Source organism: Coturnix japonica, chromosome 6, assembly GCF_001577835.2.
Source record: "Coturnix japonica isolate 7356 chromosome 6, Coturnix japonica 2.1, whole genome shotgun sequence".
Lineage (NCBI taxonomy): Eukaryota > Metazoa > Chordata > Aves > Galliformes > Phasianidae > Coturnix > Coturnix japonica.
Window position 1 is genome coordinate 16,551,193 of NC_029521.1, and position 19,646 is coordinate 16,570,838.

A 19,646-nucleotide genomic window follows, 5' to 3' on the forward strand; every position below is an offset into this window, starting at 1 on the left:
TGATTTGTCTTTGCAGATTTGGGCAAACTGGGCTCGCACAAAAAGGTGAAAGGAGGTCAAGGAGGAGAGCATATGACATTTTTTCAGGATAGCACACAGGAGGTTGGGTTTCTACACACTCTTGGATCTGCCCACAAAATGTCTACTTACTAATCCTATCAGTTGCCACTAATTACAGCAACAAAGAATTAATTTCTTGATATTCGGATCAGCAAACACTGGTTTGTGTTTGTAATGAGTGTACTTGCTTATTCACTTCATATGAAAATCAGCATCAAATCAGTGTGACAGATAATATTGCAAAGCTACTTATGTGTGGAATTATTTGCAAGCATAGAGCTGAAGTGTACACCAGAGTTAACATTTAACACATACCTTCATTAAAAATGATGTAACACAAGTTGGGCAATGCCTGAGAGGTTGATGCAATGGAAAACACCTAGGATCATTTTTGTTTGCGTTAATATCATTGGACAAAGGAAGAAAATGTGAGAACCAACAAAAGTACTGGGCAAGAGGAACAGGGTCCAAACACCTTTTTAAAGGAACGTTATACAGTGAACATTCTGAAGTGAATGCTGCCTTTCTCTCACAGGGTTTGCTTGGCAAAAGAGAATTCTTTCCCCAGACTAAATATCTAAGGAGACTGATAGTCCCCCACTGCATCCACTGTGCTTTTGCAAGGCTTTGTAGAAATGTCTTCTTCAAGGTAGGGTGCTATAACATGAATAACATTGATGTGGTATGTACAGTTCTTACCAGTTTGAACAACAGTTTTATCTTCTGCTCCCAAAACCTACCTCCTATCCTATAGAATAAAGTCAAAACTCTATTTTTCTGCATAACACAGCAGGGAACAGTTCCAGTACCAAGCAGTGCCATCCTCTGTTTGCCCCAGACTGGCAGAGCAGCATGGCATGGCTCCTCACAAGAGCACCCAGCACCATCCCTACAACCCACAGCTGCTTCAAGTGCCCCAGTACTCCAGTCTGTCCAATCTGCCAGACCTCACCTCAGGCACTGCCTCCTGGCTCATACTGTAACTGCTGGCCTCATTTTAGATCCTCAGTGTGCTGGCACTTCCTGCCAAGTCCAGCTGCAGGCCAGACCACCTGGACTTCAAAGTTTTGATACATTACTTCCCAATAAATGCCTCAGAGCGTTCTCTGAGGAACAACCATCCAGAGACTTCTTAAGAAATCCCTGGTGAACAAGGATGTGTTTGTTTCCAACACATGTATTGCTCAAGCTGTTGCAGTTCTTTTTGCTTTTCCATTCAACAACGGTTCTCCTGCACATGGAGCCTGCAGCAGACTCCCAGATAAACCACTTGCTTTGGGAGCAAGACTGCTGACTTTCCACACGGCCTTCTCCATCTGTTAGATTCTTTCAGGTTCTTGATCATCTTGAAAAATGTTCTGGTTTGCAGCTGTCCTTCCTCTGCTGCTCCAAACCTCTCGCATTTGGAGTTCTGGGGGAGTCTCTGGCCACACCACTTTGCTTTCTCTTGGTTTTATCGGTACAAGATGCTGCTATGGTTGCTTCTGATGCACAGATGAGTAAGAGGGAAGAAGAGAATATTCACTGAATATTTTCTTTCAGAATCAGGTCAACATGTATATTGCACAAACTACTCCTGGAACATCTGTTCAAAACATAGTCAGGTACATGCTATGAAACTTCTGGCACACAAAGTAAGTTCTAACACCTGGTAGTACTGTATGGAATGTGGGTAGCTGATGTCTTGATGTGAAGACACTGTTCACTTCTGGAAAATATGTGCAATCTGTTCTTCACAATTAATATCTCAGTTTAATGCATTATTTTCCACTGATCTCTGCTTTACCAGCAGAACAGAAATACCCTGTGTAATACAGGTACATGTGAAGCCAGCGGTGAAACACTGAATTCATGCATGCTGGAGGTTGCATGTGCAGATGAGTATAGCACTCTTTATTGTGTATCCAGTACCCTGTACAAAATGAGCTGCTTTCATAACCATGACAGACCTGTAAGGAAGGAAGGTTAAGGTGAGGGAGCTCTGCAAGTAGACTGAGGTTTAATTCAGCATCTAGTCATAGACTTGCAGGTACAGACATGCAGGAGTAATACTTCTAAGCTATTGTTGTTATTACTGCTATTAGTATTACAGGAGCTAGCAGACACCTTGCCTCAGTATTAAATCCCATTGGTGGTGTCTCTTATAGTGGAACAATGCATGTAGTAGGCAAAGCCAAGGAGCATGAGGGGAAATCTAGAAACAGTGACTTCTGCATTCAAATGGGAGGGAGAAGAGAAAACCTACAAAGGAGCCACTCCCAGAGCTGAGAGATGACAAGATGACTGTCAGAAGAGGACATGGCAACAGCATGGAAGGGGACGAGCTGGAGGCAGTCACTAATACCAGGTTTACAAACTAGAACAAATTGCCTATGAAAACATCCCTAGGTCTATCTACAGGTGCACTGATTCTTTTGATGCTGATAAAAATGTTTGACTTGACTTGAGGCTTTTAACTAACTTCTGGCCCTTTCATAGCTCTTAAAAGAGAAAAGCTTCAGGTGAGCCTTTGGATTGGTGTCAGTCTTATTAGGGAAAAATCCCACAACATTCCTGAATGACAGCTTTGTAACTACTGTACTCTGGTGTTCATCCTATTAGGAAGACCATTCAGGGAAGTTCCAAGCTTATGACTGGGGCAGTTCAAAGAAGAACATTGAGAAATAGCAACAGGTACCTTCCAGTGAAACAATATTGTCACCCTTGGACAATGCAGAACCACTGGGAAAGAGAACAATGATGTACTAAGAATCACATTTTCTGAATATATGTAAAAAAGTTTAGCCACAACCATTTGTATTATGACTTCCCAGTTTGAAAGTTAACAGAGAAAAATGCAAGCATTAGTGTCAATAAAAACTGGAAAAAAGTAAGGAAAAAAAGAAAAAAAGGAAAAGGAAAAGAAAAAGAAAAAGAAAAAGAAAAAGAAAAAGAAAAAGAAAAAGAAAAAGAAAAAGAAAAAGAAAAAGAAAAAGAAAAAGAAAAAGAAAANAAGAAAAAGAAAAAGAAAAAGAAAAAGAAAAAGAAAAAGAAAAAGAAAAAGAAAAAGAAAAAGAAAAAGAAAAAGAAAAAGAAAAAGAAAAGAAAAAAGTAACTGAAAGAAGAAAAAAATAATAAAAGGAAAAGAGAGAGGAAGACCAAACCTTTTTCATGAAATGGTCAATAGTAATAATAAGAAAGAAGGGCAGAAGAGATGGAAAATAAATTCTGAAAAAGAAGAGAACATCTAGTGGATCAGACCAAAGAGAAATTTTGCCTACTAGCATAGCTGACAGTAGCCAAGGGAAAACAGTATTAGGAAGAAGGCAAGTGGAGAGTCCAAATGTGTCTAAAAGCTACCTCTAGATTCTGGATGCCAGAGACTTTGACCTTATGCACACCCTGAGCAACCTCTCCTCCATCCAAGACTCTGAGCCCATCCTTGACCCCTCCAGCACTCCACAACAGTCTGTCATTAGGAATTTAATGTTATGCGTTTTGATGTTGGCTTGTATGAAAGGTAGCTTCCTTTGTTTTTTCTTGAATTTTCTTGCCCCTGGAAAGATACTGGATGCCTTCTAGGTTTTGTGTTATGAGAATAATCAGATAATTACTTCCTGTGTTCTTTCTTCATATCATTCATGATTGTTTAAACCTATGTCCTGTCCCTGCGCTGGCCCCTATTTTCCAAATTCAGGAATCCTAAGCAACTTCCTCTCTCCTACTACAGAAGTCACCTCATGTTCCTCTTCATGCTTGTGACACCTTGTCTTTTTTAACCAGACTTCATGTGTTTTCTGGGGCAGACCAGTACTCCAAAAGTAGTATGCCAGATGAGAACCAAGACAGAGGTTTATCCAGACATCCTCTGTCTTGTTCTGGGCTCCTGCTGAGGGAGCAAAGATCTAACTGTAATTGTCAGTCAGCTCAGGAGGTGTGTTTCCTTTGCCTGTATTGTCACCTGGATCATCACTATAAACATAGACAGAAAAGGCAAGCAACGGTACTTCCCTGCCCTTTGTCTTAGGTAACTGTACTATGAACACTGTGAGAAAACACCAGATGTGTGTTTAAAGCTTATTCTGCTTTACTGAAGAAAGTAAAAACTGAGTTCACACAAAATATTCGGTACTGGAAAAAGAAAGAAGAAAGAAGTTGGTTTGTCTTCATTTAAGAGAGAGCCCTTCCCCAAGCTGGAAAGGGTTGCTTTGGAAACAGAACTGAAGAAATCATCATCCTATTCCACCTCCTTTGGGAAATCTGTCTCTACAAACCTTGCTGCAATGATGTAGTTACACATAAAAGCACTCACTTAAAGGGTAGCCTCCTTGGTTATTAGGTTACAGTATTATAGCTTTCTGTTCTTCTACAATGAAGTGTCATTAGTGGAAAAGAAATACAGTGCACTCAGGGTATCATTTTTCACAGTGACACCCTCAGTCTCCATTAGAATCAAGCATCAAGATGAGTGAAGTCTGGGATGCTAACCAGCAGGTACAGCTGTCTCACTAAGTTAGTTTAGATGTGACATTATGTAACCCTGTAAAGTGGTTCATAAACCAAACAAACTAACCATGGCCAATGCCACTTCTGTACCTCTCCTTTTCAACACAACCAGCAGGCCTGTTTTGCCTCCCTAAGCACCCTGCTGAAGCCCATTTTCTTCCTTGGCCTCCATAAATATAAAGTTTGGACCAATCAAATCAGCTTCCTTCCAGGAAGAGACATACCTTCCATCCAACCTAAATTCCAAAACAAAAGGATAAATGAACTGCAGAAGGTAAGCCCATCAACAGACTTACTGCTGGTAAAGGGAAATGTGTGACAACTTGAGATCTAGTTTATGAGTTAGGTTTAGAAATGCAATAGCAATAGCAGAGTATCCCTCAATATTCACTTAAGAAAGAGACTATAACTACACACCTATCTTGCAACTTGAGAGTCCAAATAAGAGGCTGGATATTGAAATTTTTGTCATGGGAAATCAGTAAAAACAGGCTGAACAAGTGGTACTGCCTATAAAAACAAGATGCCCTTCTGGCCATCATTCTAGCCATTAGTTTCAGTGAGAAAGAACTTCTGAGCAATTAATTCAGCAGTTAGGAAGAAGTCCCCAAAGATACCGTGTTTTCAAAGTTTCTGAAAATAGCTTAGGAGAAACAATAACTCTTGTTTATTCTCTCCCTGGGAGAAAGGTTTTACAAATCATTCAAGCTTTCTTTGGCATGAGAGTGTCTCTATGTGTGCCATGTCAACTCTGGAAAACTAATCGAGAATAATACGGATATTCAGAGTGGTGGTCCTCACTCAAAAACACATTTAGGAATGCGTGTACAATGATAAATTCAAAGTTAACATAAATAAATGCAAATCAGTAGCAAAAAGAATATTCTTGAGACAGTATGTTGAGAGAAATTAGACACTTATTCCTCTTCGTCCTAAAATATTATGTTTAAAGGAGCCTTCAAGATGGGAAACAGTACAGGTCAAGGTCTGCCACAGCCCCAGGGAACTGAAATGCCCAGGTCAGTGCTGAATATCATAACCACTGGTATGCAAGCAATTGTTAATGGTTTTGTGAATTTAGCTGGAAGATCTTTTGCATCATGATGATTGCCTCACTTCTGAAGCACTGCCAAATCAACACTCAAACATGCTCTACAATACATGCTGCCAACTCATGACACTCACTATCCTGAAGTGCTCATTGTGTTTGGACTTCCTTTTATTGGCATAGGTTTCTGCCAGTGAATCATTCTGCTGCTGGAGACAGACCAGGAGCTGCAGCAGAAGACACAAGCAAGGCGGTCAGAGCAGAGGTAAGTTGCTTGTGCATGTGTGTTCATGATCTATTTCTCTGTTGCCTCCCTCCTTAAAGACATGCAGTCTTGGTTTTGTGCAGTTAATTGTAAGAATAGATTTCCTCTCTGATCTGTAAGCCTATAGCCATGCATGGAAGTACCTTTGCTCAAGTTAGAAGACAAATAAGTTCAACCTGCACAGAGAAAAAAGAAATAGTGACTATTTCATTTTCCTCTACTTATTTATTCAGTCTAGGAACAAAGGAATTAAAGTCTGAGTATTGAAGCAGTGTATGTAAATTGAACATTCAGTTATTGAAGTTCCATGCATATGTACATTTTGTTAGTAAACCAGAAGGTTCTCATATTTATACGGATAAATTTCTGAAGGTCTTGTAGCTTAGTTTCACTAACCCTTAAATGTCCCAAAAGAGCTTTCAAGGGCATTTCTTTCTCTGACTTTTTTCTTCTAAGTATGTTTCTTTTCTGACAGTTTACCATGTCTAGTGTTTCCTTATTGTTTCATTTCTCTTGAAGTCTTTGCTCCTGAAGCTTACTGTAGCACTGGCCTAAGACCGATGTTACTTAGCTTGCTGCATCTGATTCAAAAGGTGAATACCTGCAAGTTTGTGAGGCATGCCAGCTAAGCTATGTGATAATAGAGTGCTTTGAGAAAAAAATGCTCTAACGAGAAGAATGATTTAGCCTCTCCATTGTCCCAGAATGACTTACTAGTGATTTGAAAGCACACTGAGACACCAGCAAAGTGTTTTCTTTCCAAATGAGATTCCATGTGCAGAGACAGAGCAGTATTTTACTCTCATTGGGACAGAGTGAAACAACAGAAAGCAGAAAGGAGTATTGTGCTGACTCAGTGTGTAGCTGGGAGGCTTCCTGTTTGGACAACAAAAATTAAGAAGTATTCAATATACAAACAGAACTTAATGGTTTTTGTTTTGGTGCCAAGTATAAAGCTTTGGGTGTTTCCAAACACTGCTTCATTGCAGTTCTCTGATGACTCAGGAGGTTTTACTTCTTTAAGTTTGTTCAGTAAAATTTGAAGGTTAAATTGAAGATCAGAAAAAGCCAGAACCACTTTTTTCATGAGATTCAGAGTGCAAAAATCTCTTGGGTACCTCTCCCTCACATCCATAAATTCTGATCATCTTCCTTATCACTTGCCAGGGAATACTCTCACATTTTCCCTTGATCTATAGCTCAATTTCCAAGCCCAGATAAGGGTGGCATGTCTTGCTATAGCAGGTGTCTTACACTAGAAGCAGAATCCAGAATGTGGAGAACCTCTGTCCTTCACTAAAATTAGATTCCATGTGTTCAGTGTACCTAGCAATGCATGGTTTCAGAAAGATATGTTACCCAAGCCTGCTTAACCTCCTAATGCAGATGGGTCTCCTATTAAATTTCCTCACAAACCCTGATGACCAAGCTGCCTTGGAGCTGTATGAATGCTGGTTAGCTGGCTGGGTCACTTGCGCTGACTGCTCAGCTCATTGTAGAACATGTCACAGCTGGCACAAAGCCTCTGAACAGTCGTTCCCCTCAGGAGCATCTGGGAACCCCATTACTTCAGAGGCTTGTATCTCAGTGTTGAACTTAGCAGAAGTTCATCAATGACATCAAAAGGTAACAACAGGATGGACAGAACAGTGAACAAAGATAAGCACCCACAGTGACAGAAGCATGCCCTGTTCTGAGGAAACCAAGCCTACAAGACCTGTAATGTCCCTAGTCAACAATGTATGTCAGTCTTACAAGAAACCTTGGTGAGCTGAAATATTACATTGCACTACTCATCACTTTTGTCCCATATATCCTGTTGTTGAATTTTAGGTAGCCTTCCTGAACTTTAAGATTGTTATCCGCTTGCAGACTGGCTGCTTCTTATCTTTTCCCAGCCCTTACTCTCCCCTCACACAGGCAGACACAGCACACAATCATTATTAGATATACTGGAGATTTTCCAGAAATGTAAGCCCAATCATGTGCTACACGGATGAATCCTTTTTGTGAATTTCTTCACACTGGAAAGAAAATTCCTATCCCACCTATCTGCAGCTCTTTTGTAGGCAAGAAGCACTGAACACAACAGTATTTCTTTTGCTATCCAAACAGATTCAACTCACAGTCCCCTAACTGGTAGCTTTCTATGACACGTGGCATGCTCCTCCCATTTACGGGGAACTTTGGAGATAAAATGTGCATGCTGACAAAAAGTCCAGGGAAGTCACAGAGGGAAGTGTTCTGTAGTCATCAACTGTGTTCTGGGAAACCAAAGACTAAAGCCTGGAAGTGTGTCTACTGTAGGAAGCATCTTCATAAACTGTTTCTAGACAGGCGGCCTTCTCCAGTTCCTGTTCAGAATAGCTGCCATGCAGTCCAGCCAGCAAAGAGAAAGGTGTCATCTCACAACAACTAAGACAAGATTTTCAATGACACCTGCTTCTTAGGGAGTAAAGATAGAGGCCCTTGCAAAGCACAGTCAGTTTCCATCGTAAACTGCTCTCAGAATGAATGATTCCATGGTTTCTCGGTAGTAACAGCCGTCAGTTTGAGAGACACAAACACTGGGTTCAGAACTAGCAGTAGAAAAAATGCAGGAAAAAATGAAGATAGCTGAGAAGGTTCTTGGATGAAGTGGCAGCAACGGGCTGGTGAAGAATCCTGTGGTTATGGTAAATGGATGAGTCAAACAACTCTGCAAGCAGGGCTTTCTGTGAAATTGCAGCTCTCTCTTCCTAAAGCAAGCACACTGCATCTGCTCTTTCACACAGCCCAAGATGTGGTGTCTCCTTGTGCTGCTATTCTCCCAGGCCGTTGCCTTTTCAGCAGGATTCACATCACCCCACACTATGAAATCAGAGGAAGGACTTCACAGGAAGCAACGCAACCCTGAAAACCTCATGAACGTTGTAAGTTGTGTCATTTTCTCCGTACACCTTCTTAACGTGTCTTTCACAACACCACTACCACTGTACCATCTCTAACAGGCTATGTGAGGAGGCTTAAAGAAGGGCATGCTTCTATTGCCCATTTTCCCAACCTGCCTTTTCCAAAGCATTTCCAAAAGCTTTAGAAATGCAGTGAGGGCCAGCTCTGGATGCAGTGGGGACAGACTTGATTTGTGTGCGTTGCACCAGGACACTGACACAGCAATGGAATAGAACATGCTGGCTCCTGCTCTTGGTTCAAATGCCCAGTAACTCCCCAGAAGCTGCTGGTGAGCACTGAAGATCCAGGCCACTGAATTTTAACCTCAAGAGCAACTGAGGTGTGTCACACTCCAGTATGCAACGTACCCCAGTGGCTGCTGGGTAGAGAACACAATACACAGTTTCAGTCTGAACAATAGGATTTCTCTGCCTGCTTTTAGGGTGAATCCTAACAGATATGTGACAAACATGTGGCATTTAACTGTGACTCCTGTTTGCACAGTCACCTCTGCCAACACATCTTGACAGCTAAAGCTGTACACAGGAAAAAGATTTGGAGGTGTTGGTTGACAACCAGCTGAACATGAGCCAGCAATGTGCCCAGATAGCCAAGAAGGCCAGTGGCATCCTGGCTTGTATCAGAAATAGTGCAGCCAGCAGCAGCACAGAGGTGATTGTCTCTCTGTACTTGGCACTGCTCAAGTACTGCTTTCAGTTTGGGGACTCTCACTACATGAAAGCCACCAAGGCCATGGAGCGTGTCCTGAGAAGGGCAACAAAACTGTGAAGGGTGTGAAGAACAGATGTTTTGAGGAGCAGCTGAGGGAAATGGGATTGTTCAATGTAGAGAAGACAAGGCTCAGGGGACATTATCTCCCTCCCCAACTCCCTGCTAGGAGGCTGTGGCAAGGTGGGGGTCAGGCTCTTCTCGCAAGTAACAGTGATAGGACAGGAGATAATGGCCTTAAGCTGTGCCAGAGGAGATCCAGGTTGGATATTAGGAAAAAACTGTTCTTGGAAAGAGCAGTGATGCACTGGAATAGCAGTGCAGGGAGGTTGTGAAGTCAGTGACCTGGAGGCAGGTGACTAGAGAGTAATGTGTAGATGTGGCACTGAGGGACATGGTTAGCAAGCAGGGTGGCAATGAGTTGATGGACTAGGTGACCTTAGTGGTCTTTTCCAATCAACTTTAACGATTTTATGATTATGTGCTCATTACAGTGGCAAGGGAGGCTGAACCCTTCCTTCAACAAGCAGAATCTCACAGCACTAAGTAATGCCAGTACTGTGAATTCTTAATAGGCTTATGTGGCTTACCTAATCATAGTTTGGCAGGAAAGCACTTTTTATAGACTAAAGACAACTTTTTTTTTTTTTTTTTTTTTTTTTTTGCATAGTCTTATACCAATACTGGTGCATGTTTACTCTCTAGAGAGGTACCATCTGTATCAGCCTGGCACAATGTGACAAATTATCTCCCTTAGACTTGTTGTGAGAGCTGAGGCAGTCTCGCTTGAGGAGACAGCACCTGAACACAAGGAAACCTGACTTTTCATGCTCCTCTCCCCAATCACCACACTTTACAGCATGCAATTGATCTGTTACCTGTCTTTTCAGACACACGGGTCTAGTGAGGAGGTGAAAGCTTTCAAGATTTGCAATGCACTGAATGCTGAGTGCAGCCAAGTGCTACTTGCCTGCCTTCCTCTGCTTCAGAATGGGATGGCTTGCATGTTAATAAGCTCTCCTTTGGCTTCCCACAGAGTGAAATGATCAGGTATCATGGATACCCATGTGAGGAGTACGAAGTTACAACGAAAGATGGATACATACTTGGTGTTTTCAGAATTCCTGGTGGGAGGAACAAGCATAATGCAGGTGTGACACATCTGTAACACACAAGGAAGATCTGGGATCCAACTCCTACTTGGGTACCCCCATCTTTCACACTTGCACGTGCAATTGCATGTTCCATGCTTTCCCATCTCAGCAAAAGCAGCTAGCCAGGAATGTAGTCCAAATGCTGAAACTATCAGGACCCTCACATTTAATGTCTCTGCCCTTGTTTCAGATTTTTCAAACAATTTTGCTATATTCCAGCTTCTCAATCTCATGTGTTGAGAGGAGGGTTTTAGAGAGGTTTACCATTAACATTTTAAGTAATATAGACTTAAAGTAGCAAACTGAGGCTTGACAACTGGTTAGGCACACCAGTAAAAATTCCCATTTTTCTGAAAGACAGATATTCTTAAAGGTGATGAGAAATAAGGTCATCATGGAAGACCAAATGCATTTCATCTGAATAGAAATAAATAATGCAACTTGAAATTCAAGGTGCTACTTCATTTATTACCCCTTAAAATTATTTTATAATTTGTTTTGGATACCTTCCTTGGAGATCTGGACCAGACTCATCATCCTGAAAATAAGGCTAACCAAAATTAGATTGGGAATCCTGTCTTCAGTTGTAGATAAATGGTTTCAACTTGTATATTGACTGTCCAATACAAAAGTAGGTGGGGACTGGCCGCTTCTTTTTTTCTTTTTTTTTCCCAATCCTGACATGAAAGGGTTAAACTTCTTGCATGGTACAAACCCATCAGGTTTCTCATCCCAGTATCTATGCATAATTCTTCTGGGAGCTTCTTAAAAGACTTAAAATCTCTCACAAACTCAACTCTGCACTCGGATCTTAAAACAAGATTAACTACTGCTCCAATATCCAATATTTTCCAGGACAAAAGCCTGCAGTCTTCCTACAGCATGCTTTTCTAGGAGATGCCACCCACTGGATTTCTAACCTGCCCAACAACAGCCTGGGATTCCTCCTTGCAGATGCTGGCTATGACGTCTGGTTAGGAAACAGCCGAGGGAACACCTGGTCTTTAAAACACAAGACCCTTCAGCCCTCCCAGAAAGAGTTCTGGCAATTCAGGTACTGTGTGGTGGGGGAATTACTCAAGACAGAATGTCCCAATAGTACTAGATAGCTTCATCCTGATGGGGTTTTTGCTTAGCATCACAAAACAGGGTCTACAAAATCCAAGGAAAATTAAAGAGCCAAACAAAGAAGGATGCACACTAGTACTCACAGTTGGGAGCACTGGCTGAGGAAGGAATTCCAGGCCCTGGAAAACGAAAGGGGATGCTGAGAAAAAGGGAGGCAGCACTGAGAAAAGGAGATCAAGAAGCTCAACAGGAACAGGTTGAGCAGCCTTATCTGGAGATCTCTGATCTCTCACAGCTGAAGTCAACCAAAAGATAAATGTATTTTGAAATCCTTGCTAGTGAAAGCCCTGATTACATTCACTTTACCAAGGGCCACAGATGACAGTTGTGCACCTCCTCTGCAGACACTCCAAGGCATCAAGCAACCTGTCAGAACAGATGTGTCTTTCTGTCCCTTTCTTGTCTTTGAGTGGATCTTGCTCAATACAATGAATGAAATTGACATTCAGTAATTCACACTGTGATAGCTCAACTGTATTTCTGTATTTCTCCTCTCTAGCTTTGATGAAATGGGTAAATATGATATTCCAGCAGAGCTGTACTTCATCATGAATAAAACTGGACAAAAGGATGTATACTATATTGGTCACTCTGAAGGCACTGCATCAGGTAAGGACAAGATGCTTATGGTTCACAATCATTTGTGTTCCCAGCTGATCAGGAGGTGCATCTCCCCACTGACTGCTGTTCTTCTTGTCTGTGGAGAAGCGCCTTCTGAGATTGCAAAACATGTGAAACTTTTCTAAAAACAGCTTTGATTGTCATTAATAAACAAATAAATCTGACAGTAGTTAGAAATGTAGACCAACTTTTTAAATAACTAGAGACTTAAAAGCCATTCCTTAGTGTGTACTCCAGATACTGGCACAGGGTATTTTTATTAAATTCTCTGCACATGGAATTTTCATTAAGTTAATCTTCTGTATTAAGATATACAATTATTTTCCTGGTGAACTGTAAGGAAAAACTAATAAGGAAAAAAAAATGCATATGAGATATACAATTTTAAATAAAAGAGGACAAGGAAGAAGAATCTTAACATTACCATGTTGTGTGACTTAATACCTATCTTATAAACACTCATGAACTATGCTTTAAGTAGTAACTGGCCACTTTACCATCTAAAAATATATTGCCAGAGGCTGAAAATTAGAAACTAAAAAGCATTAATAAGTTATTTTCTCCTAGAGCCAGCCTTTAGCATTAATCAAATTTATGGCTTTTGAGTGCAACTTTTTTTGTCATCAGCTAAATATTTCTGATGTTTACAGCTCATTTGCAAGGTTCATAAGCAGATGTTGGTTGAAAATGGGCAAAGAACCACACATTAGAGAAAACTGTGGGGGAAAAAAAAAAAAAAAAAAAAAAAGATGAAAATGTGGGAAAATCATATAACATCACATGTCCAGACCTTTCCTTTCTTATCCTCACATAAGACTACTAAAAGATTCTCAAGGCAAAGCTAACTAATCATACAGATGCCTCTGGTGTAAACAAATTATTGTTGAAAATGCTTGGAGTTCCAGTATTCAGCTTGTTATTCTACTGCTCCATGGACATATAAACATCTACAGTCATTTAAAGGCTATAATCTGAAATTTTCATTTCTTTTTATAGAGAGTTTTATGAACTCTAGAGGAAATCTGATCTTGTCACCCAAAACTCTCTGCTATGTCATCTGCAAAAACCATTCCGATAAAGGCAATATTCAGGCACCCTGTCATGTTCAGGATGAACTCTGCCTCCCAGACAAATTCATTTCAGGATCTAGCATTAGCACTTGTCTTTGCTAGGAAATACTGCACATACAAATACAGACAATGGGCTACAAATCCTGTCTCACTTCTTTGTTTGCTACCTACTTCATACTTGTTTATTTTTGCCTGTTGGAGATGTTTTTGCTAACTTAGGTCATCTCTTCTCTGTTTGCAGGCTTCATTGCATTTTCTACATACCCTGAGCTGGCTAAAAGGGTGAAAGTATTCTTTGCTCTGGGCCCAGTAACCACTTGCACGTATGCTATAGGCCCTTTGATGAAGTTGGCAAAACTTCCTGCAGCAATGCTCAGGGTATGTCTCTCTTCCCCCCACAAGGCCCAGCTTACCATCTCATCTCAGGGTCCAGCCTGCTCAGTCAGAACAAAAGGGGCAAGATGCTGATACTGAGCTTGGGATGAACTGTGTGCTTCTGAAAATTCTCTTCTGAAACTCTGGGCTGAGAGAAACACTGGAGAAGAGAAAGCTGGGCTTTCAGCAGGTCCAGCGAAGCAGAAAACTGTCACATCATAGGACTGTTGCTGTTAATGGTTTTGCTGGCCTTGTACAGGAGGAAGTAAAACAGAGCTGCAATAACAGCCATAACAATCTCAGAATTCAGAAATAAGTCAGCACTGAAGCCACAACATTAGAAATTAAATGATGGCTTCCTCCAGGACTGAAGAGAGGAAAATGAGCAGGAATCACTTGTGGTACACCATGGGGAAAAGAACACTTCAGTGGGTACTAGGAAGGCAAACTGTTTCAGCAATCTTTGAATACAGAGTTGGGAGGCTAGGCTGTTACCAACAGTTTCCTGCATAAAATGCTTTTGTAACAGAAAAAAAGAAGTGTTGCACTTTTCCCTTCCCTCAGTTAATATTTGGCTGGAAAGGAGCCCTGCACCAGATTGGATTTATGCAAGGACCTGTGACACAGATGTGTGCAAACAGTGATAAATTTTGCGGCAAAGTGCTCTGTTATATAGCTGGGGGCGACATAGAAAATCTGAACACGGTAAGTATATGCAAAAACACATATTCAAAGTAAAATTAAAGTGATTTTAGAAATTATATTATGCACTACATCCTTAACTTTTTGTCATACATATTAACGAACATAAAACACAGCATAGTTCACAGCAGAGTGAATATGGGACACTGTGGGGACTAGGACTAGAGCTGATAACGAGATCAACAAGCAGACATACTCTGTCCCAGAAAGAAAAGGCTGAATTCAGTCTGCAGCCATATTGTATACATCTCTAGGTATGTCCTCTCTGGGAGCCAACCAGACCAGAGTTTGGTCACATACACATACTCTTTAAAAAGAGCCAATGGATGATGGAATCAGACTTCAGTGTTCTTCCTTAGCATGCAGACACTATGGTTCTTTGAACAATAATTTAAAAAGTGGGAAAGCTCTGCTTCTCTTTCCAAATTTCAGGCTGCTTGAGCCAGAACTGAGTCCCAAAGAACTATACTAAGGAGTATGTCCCATTTTTACTGATCTCAGAAATGGGCCCAGCAGCTCAATACAACAAAGAGAGATACAGAAATTCCTTGCTCTGTGCCTGAGGAATGCAACACTGTGAGATTCCTAGAGACAGTCAGTAATTGATTTGGATTAAGTCACTAATGTTCTCTGCAGGGCAAGGTAAGTCTGATAAAGGAACTGAGGAAATGGAATTAGAACATCCGTTTAAGAAAGCAATAAACACAAGCAGATGAAAAGTCAGCCTGTGATTCATAAGACTGCTTCTTTGGCACCAAGAGAAAAGTAAAAAGAAAATCAGTCTTCAAAGACTTGTATATTTGTAGAGGTTAAGCAAGGATTCTACACAGAAAGGAAAGGAAGGGTTTTTTCTGCTGTTGAGGACCACAGGATTCCACAGTGGTATTGTATTACATCCTCAGTGTTAGTAACTTTCAGGAGAAGGATTTGTGTACAGATCGATACTTCTATCAATCTGCCTATCAATTTTCTTTTTGGTATGTGAAGAACATTCTATTAAAATGAGACTATAACACAGAGCATGGTGTTGCTCAACACTGGATCCTTGCCTTTATAACATTTTTGCTTTCTCTCTAGAGCCGAATAGATGTATACGTAGGACATTCACCAGCTGGGACATCAGCACAGAATATTATTCATTGGCATCAGGTATAACTGCTTGCTGAAATACAGACGCTTACTACAGCTTTTTATGCAACTGACAGACTATGGGGAAGTCCAGAGGCAGTGGTTTGGGGAAATTCTTACCATATCTTCTCACATAATGCACTAAGCAGCTACCACCAGGGGAGCACTGCTTCCTACACCATTACCCAAATTGTCCCTTCACTATCAGGCACTGAGACTTTCCCAAAGCACATCAAGCCTCTCTGCAGCTGGGCTCCAGCAGCTTTCAGCTTTGTTTTTGCTTTGAAAGTTGCAGAAGAGTGCTCAAGCACAGCCTAGGCACTTGGCAGGCAGTAGGAGGACAGTGGAAATCTGAGCAGCCAGGGGATGAGCCAGAACACAGATGTGATCCCTCCCCCAGGGGGTTAACTGTAGTCTGGATCACCTCCCAGAACCCAGCCACCCAAACAAAGGCTTCTGCTGGGACAATGGGGAACAGCCTTTTCAGCTGGCATCCTTCACTCAGACCTGAGTTTGAACCAGAACATGGCAAGAGAGTGCCAGCTCAGCACTGTGACTGTTTCTACCAGCACTAGATAAAGAGTTCATATCTCCAGCATTCACACCATCAGCACCCAGACTCGGTAAATGAAAGCAAGTCAGCAGATTTCTATGGCACCCTCAATTACAAAACCTTCAATTCAGCCCACGTGGGAATAGCTGAGGAAGAGCTCCATAACGCCTCTCACCTTTCATTATCTAAAACCACTCACTAATCAAATCACTAATCAGCATTTAATTTGAAAAACGCACTCACCCTTCCAGTAAGACAGATTCAATTTAATTACTTTTGGTAACAAAACAAATTCAAGAAGACTACTGATAAGTGACAGGCTGATTACAATCCACCTACAGTAGCTGAACTCCTGTAAGAATAACCGAGTGTTTGGAAAGGTCATCACTACTGTGAGAAGATCAGACAACACTGGCACAGAAATGATGTATCAGTGTGATGTGAGGAGATATCATGTATTACTCTACAAAGCTAATAATAGCCCTGACAGGTTCTAGGCAGGTCCAGTTCCCAATGTGAAAACTGAACACGGCCCCACATCACAACAGAAGTAACTGCAGCCAAATTTGAAAAATGAATCATCCCAATGGTGGCAGCTGAGGAACAGAACAGAATGTTAGCAAGGGCAAAGGTGACAAAGCCACTCATCCTATGGCCCATTCTCAGTACCTTCTCAGCCACTGGAGGAAGGGCTAGGAGGAACTTTCATTCCACTGTGTGGATCCTCGTGTTCAATCACAGGGAGGAAAATACCACCAGCACTCTGCTTTCTCTCTTAACACTTTCATTTACCTGTCCTTGTTACGATACCCACAGGTATTTTATGCAGACCGATTCCAAGCATATGACTATGGCTCGAAGGAAAATATGAAGAAGTACAACCAGGTAAGGCAATATGGTTTTCTCGAGAACAACTTTTTGTGTTCTGGCAAAACTAAGAATACAAAACTTCAGCACACACAACCTCAGCTGCTACAGAATGTCTCAAGTGTTCTGTGATGATGTTTTACGTGGACCTGAACCTACTACCAAATCTTAAAAGTTTATTACTCACGGGCAAAGCATAGAGAGTTCCTTGCAGACAGCTAACATTTTTGTTTCCCTACTGAGGCAGGGATTTATTCACTGATATGCTGATTTACCAAGTCCTAGGGCTAGATGAGTATGAAGCTCCAAAAAAATCCTTAAGGGCTTTCTTGGAGGGTCTTCCCTAACTCAATCTGTGACCTCTCCATATGGTTGACAATCAATTCACTTTCATTTAGCACATTTTACTTGGAACCTGCTGTTCTGTACTACAACAGGTTGCTTTTTACAGATTGAAAAGCTGCAAAGGCATCAGTTCTGTCCATCCACCAAATTTCAAATGGCCAAAGTACATTGTTGCTACTTCAGTCCTAAATATAACAACTAAGCCCAGTAGTTGCAATTCTCATACCAGCAAAATTTAAAGATGTTCCCATGCTGGGTAAACACAAGAATAAGCCCCACAGACCTTTCATGGTAAGCAGAGATACTGCTCTTTCTACATCCCCACCTACAATCAGAATAAGCAGGTATCAATGTTCAGGACAACTCATAGCCATGCACTGCAGAAAGAGTCTAAGAATAGGATGGATCCCTTCCATGATATGTAGGGACTGGGTGTAGGGAAACATACATTAAGAGAGTGGACTTAATCTCTACTGTTTTCCTTTAGTGAATGCAGAAGAGAAACAGAAGTCTTCACAGAATCATTTTTTTAAACATTTCCCAACATAGCGGCATTCACTCAGATGCCCTCCCTTTCTTACAGACTACTCCTCCTGCATATGAGATAGAGAAGATAAGCACACCCATTGCAGTTTGGAGTGGTGGACAAGACAAATTTGCAGATTTCAGAGACATGGCAAAGCTGCTTTCTCGGATCAATAATCTCTGTTACCATAAGCATTTTCCTGACTGGGGACATCTTGATTTCATTTGGGGCCATGATGCAACTGAGAAAATGTATATGAAAATCATTGAGCTACTAATAAAATACCTTTGAAACCACATATACAGTGTTGATCCATTCAGTAAAAACTCCAAATCTTTTATTTCACAATATGGATGATGCCTGAGGAAAAGATAAACACAGAGACAATAGTAAAGAATGCTAGTATAGGTTTACCTACACTTGTTTATTTCTTGCTTTCTGTATGGTTTGAGGTTTACCATGACATTACTGTGACTGCTATCTTCCTAAGAAAATAAAAACTGAAAATACAAATATATTAGGTCACATTCTTCGAGGATGACTTGGTTTGGACAGCTCTTATTCATACAAGATTGATTTTCCTAAACCTAAATTATATTTTCTCTTGTATATCTTACATACTCCACAGTGCCATTATCTTATGTTTAAACTGAACCTTTTATCCACCTGACAGAGCACTTAGCTTTTCTTCTTTTCCCTCCTCATACTTACTAACATTGCCATGATGAGCAAGAAACCTTCAGTGACAAGAGCTGGAGCAGGCAATCAGTGATTTCCAAATACCAAGGAATTCAATTAAAAATAAAATAAAATTTAAAAAAATCTCAACCTTGTTTTTTGGACTTATCCAAGTATTCTCTGCCCTCCTTGCCACACATCACCCAAAGGTTTGTTCATGCAATCTAAAACCCCAGCTAAAATGACCATGGGTTGTAGATGAGGAATAAGAGGACGCACATACATAAAGCAAGCCACACTCCAACCAGTACAGCTGTTACCTCATGTGGTAATCTTAACATGTGCAATTAATTTGTTGAAAGCACTGTGCGCTATTGGTTTGAATTCTACATAACTTCGTGTCTTGGCCACAGTTTGTTCATGGAATTTCTGAAATACGTGAAAGCAGTCAATGATTTTCCATTCCAAGCCATTAGCTGAAAGATATAGTATCTTCAATCTATGGTGCCATGCAAGGACTATGGTACTATGACTTCACATCTACTGACATATATGTTTATCTGGTAGAGTACCTGTTCACAGGTTACACACAAAGTGGTCACCTCTACATTAGCAGTGCTGATCATAGTGCCTATCTTCCAAACTTATGACAGCTTACACAAAATGGCCAAAACTGCCAATAGAGATAAAGATCCGTTAGACCAAGGAAACAAGATACAGCAGTGTTTGAAAGCAGACTCCCATTTATAAGTGCATTATTAAACCACAAAGCGGCAGGCCATGCTAACAAATTGCTTACTGCTGCTAGTTTTCTACTGCCATTACCTATGCAATAAAAGATTCATGAATAAATTATTATTATTCTGGTACGTGCATTCTCTGCTGCATGCACCACTCTTAAGAGCATACTATCCTTTCCAGTTCCCTGAGAATAATATATCTGACTCTCATCAACAGCATTTCACTGTTTCATTTCATCTA

The 19,646-nt window shown here is 40.9% G+C and overlaps 1 protein-coding gene across 1 annotated transcript; it reads left to right on the forward strand.

The window, feature by feature from the left end:
- Window positions 1-5,737: 5,737 nt before the first annotated feature.
- Window positions 5,738-18,285, forward strand: LOC107315905 (lysosomal acid lipase/cholesteryl ester hydrolase-like). Its single transcript, XM_015866847.1, has 10 exons — window positions 5,738-5,858; window positions 8,633-8,770; window positions 10,555-10,669; window positions 11,528-11,726; window positions 12,300-12,409; window positions 13,733-13,869; window positions 14,431-14,571; window positions 15,646-15,717; window positions 17,066-17,134; window positions 18,045-18,285. The coding sequence occupies exons 2-10, from the start codon at window positions 8,639-8,641 to the stop codon at window positions 18,276-18,278; spliced, it is 1,209 nt and encodes a 402-aa protein (XP_015722333.1). The 5' UTR covers window positions 5,738-5,858; window positions 8,633-8,638; the 3' UTR covers window positions 18,279-18,285.
- The last annotated feature ends 1,361 nt before the right edge of the window (window positions 18,286-19,646 follow it).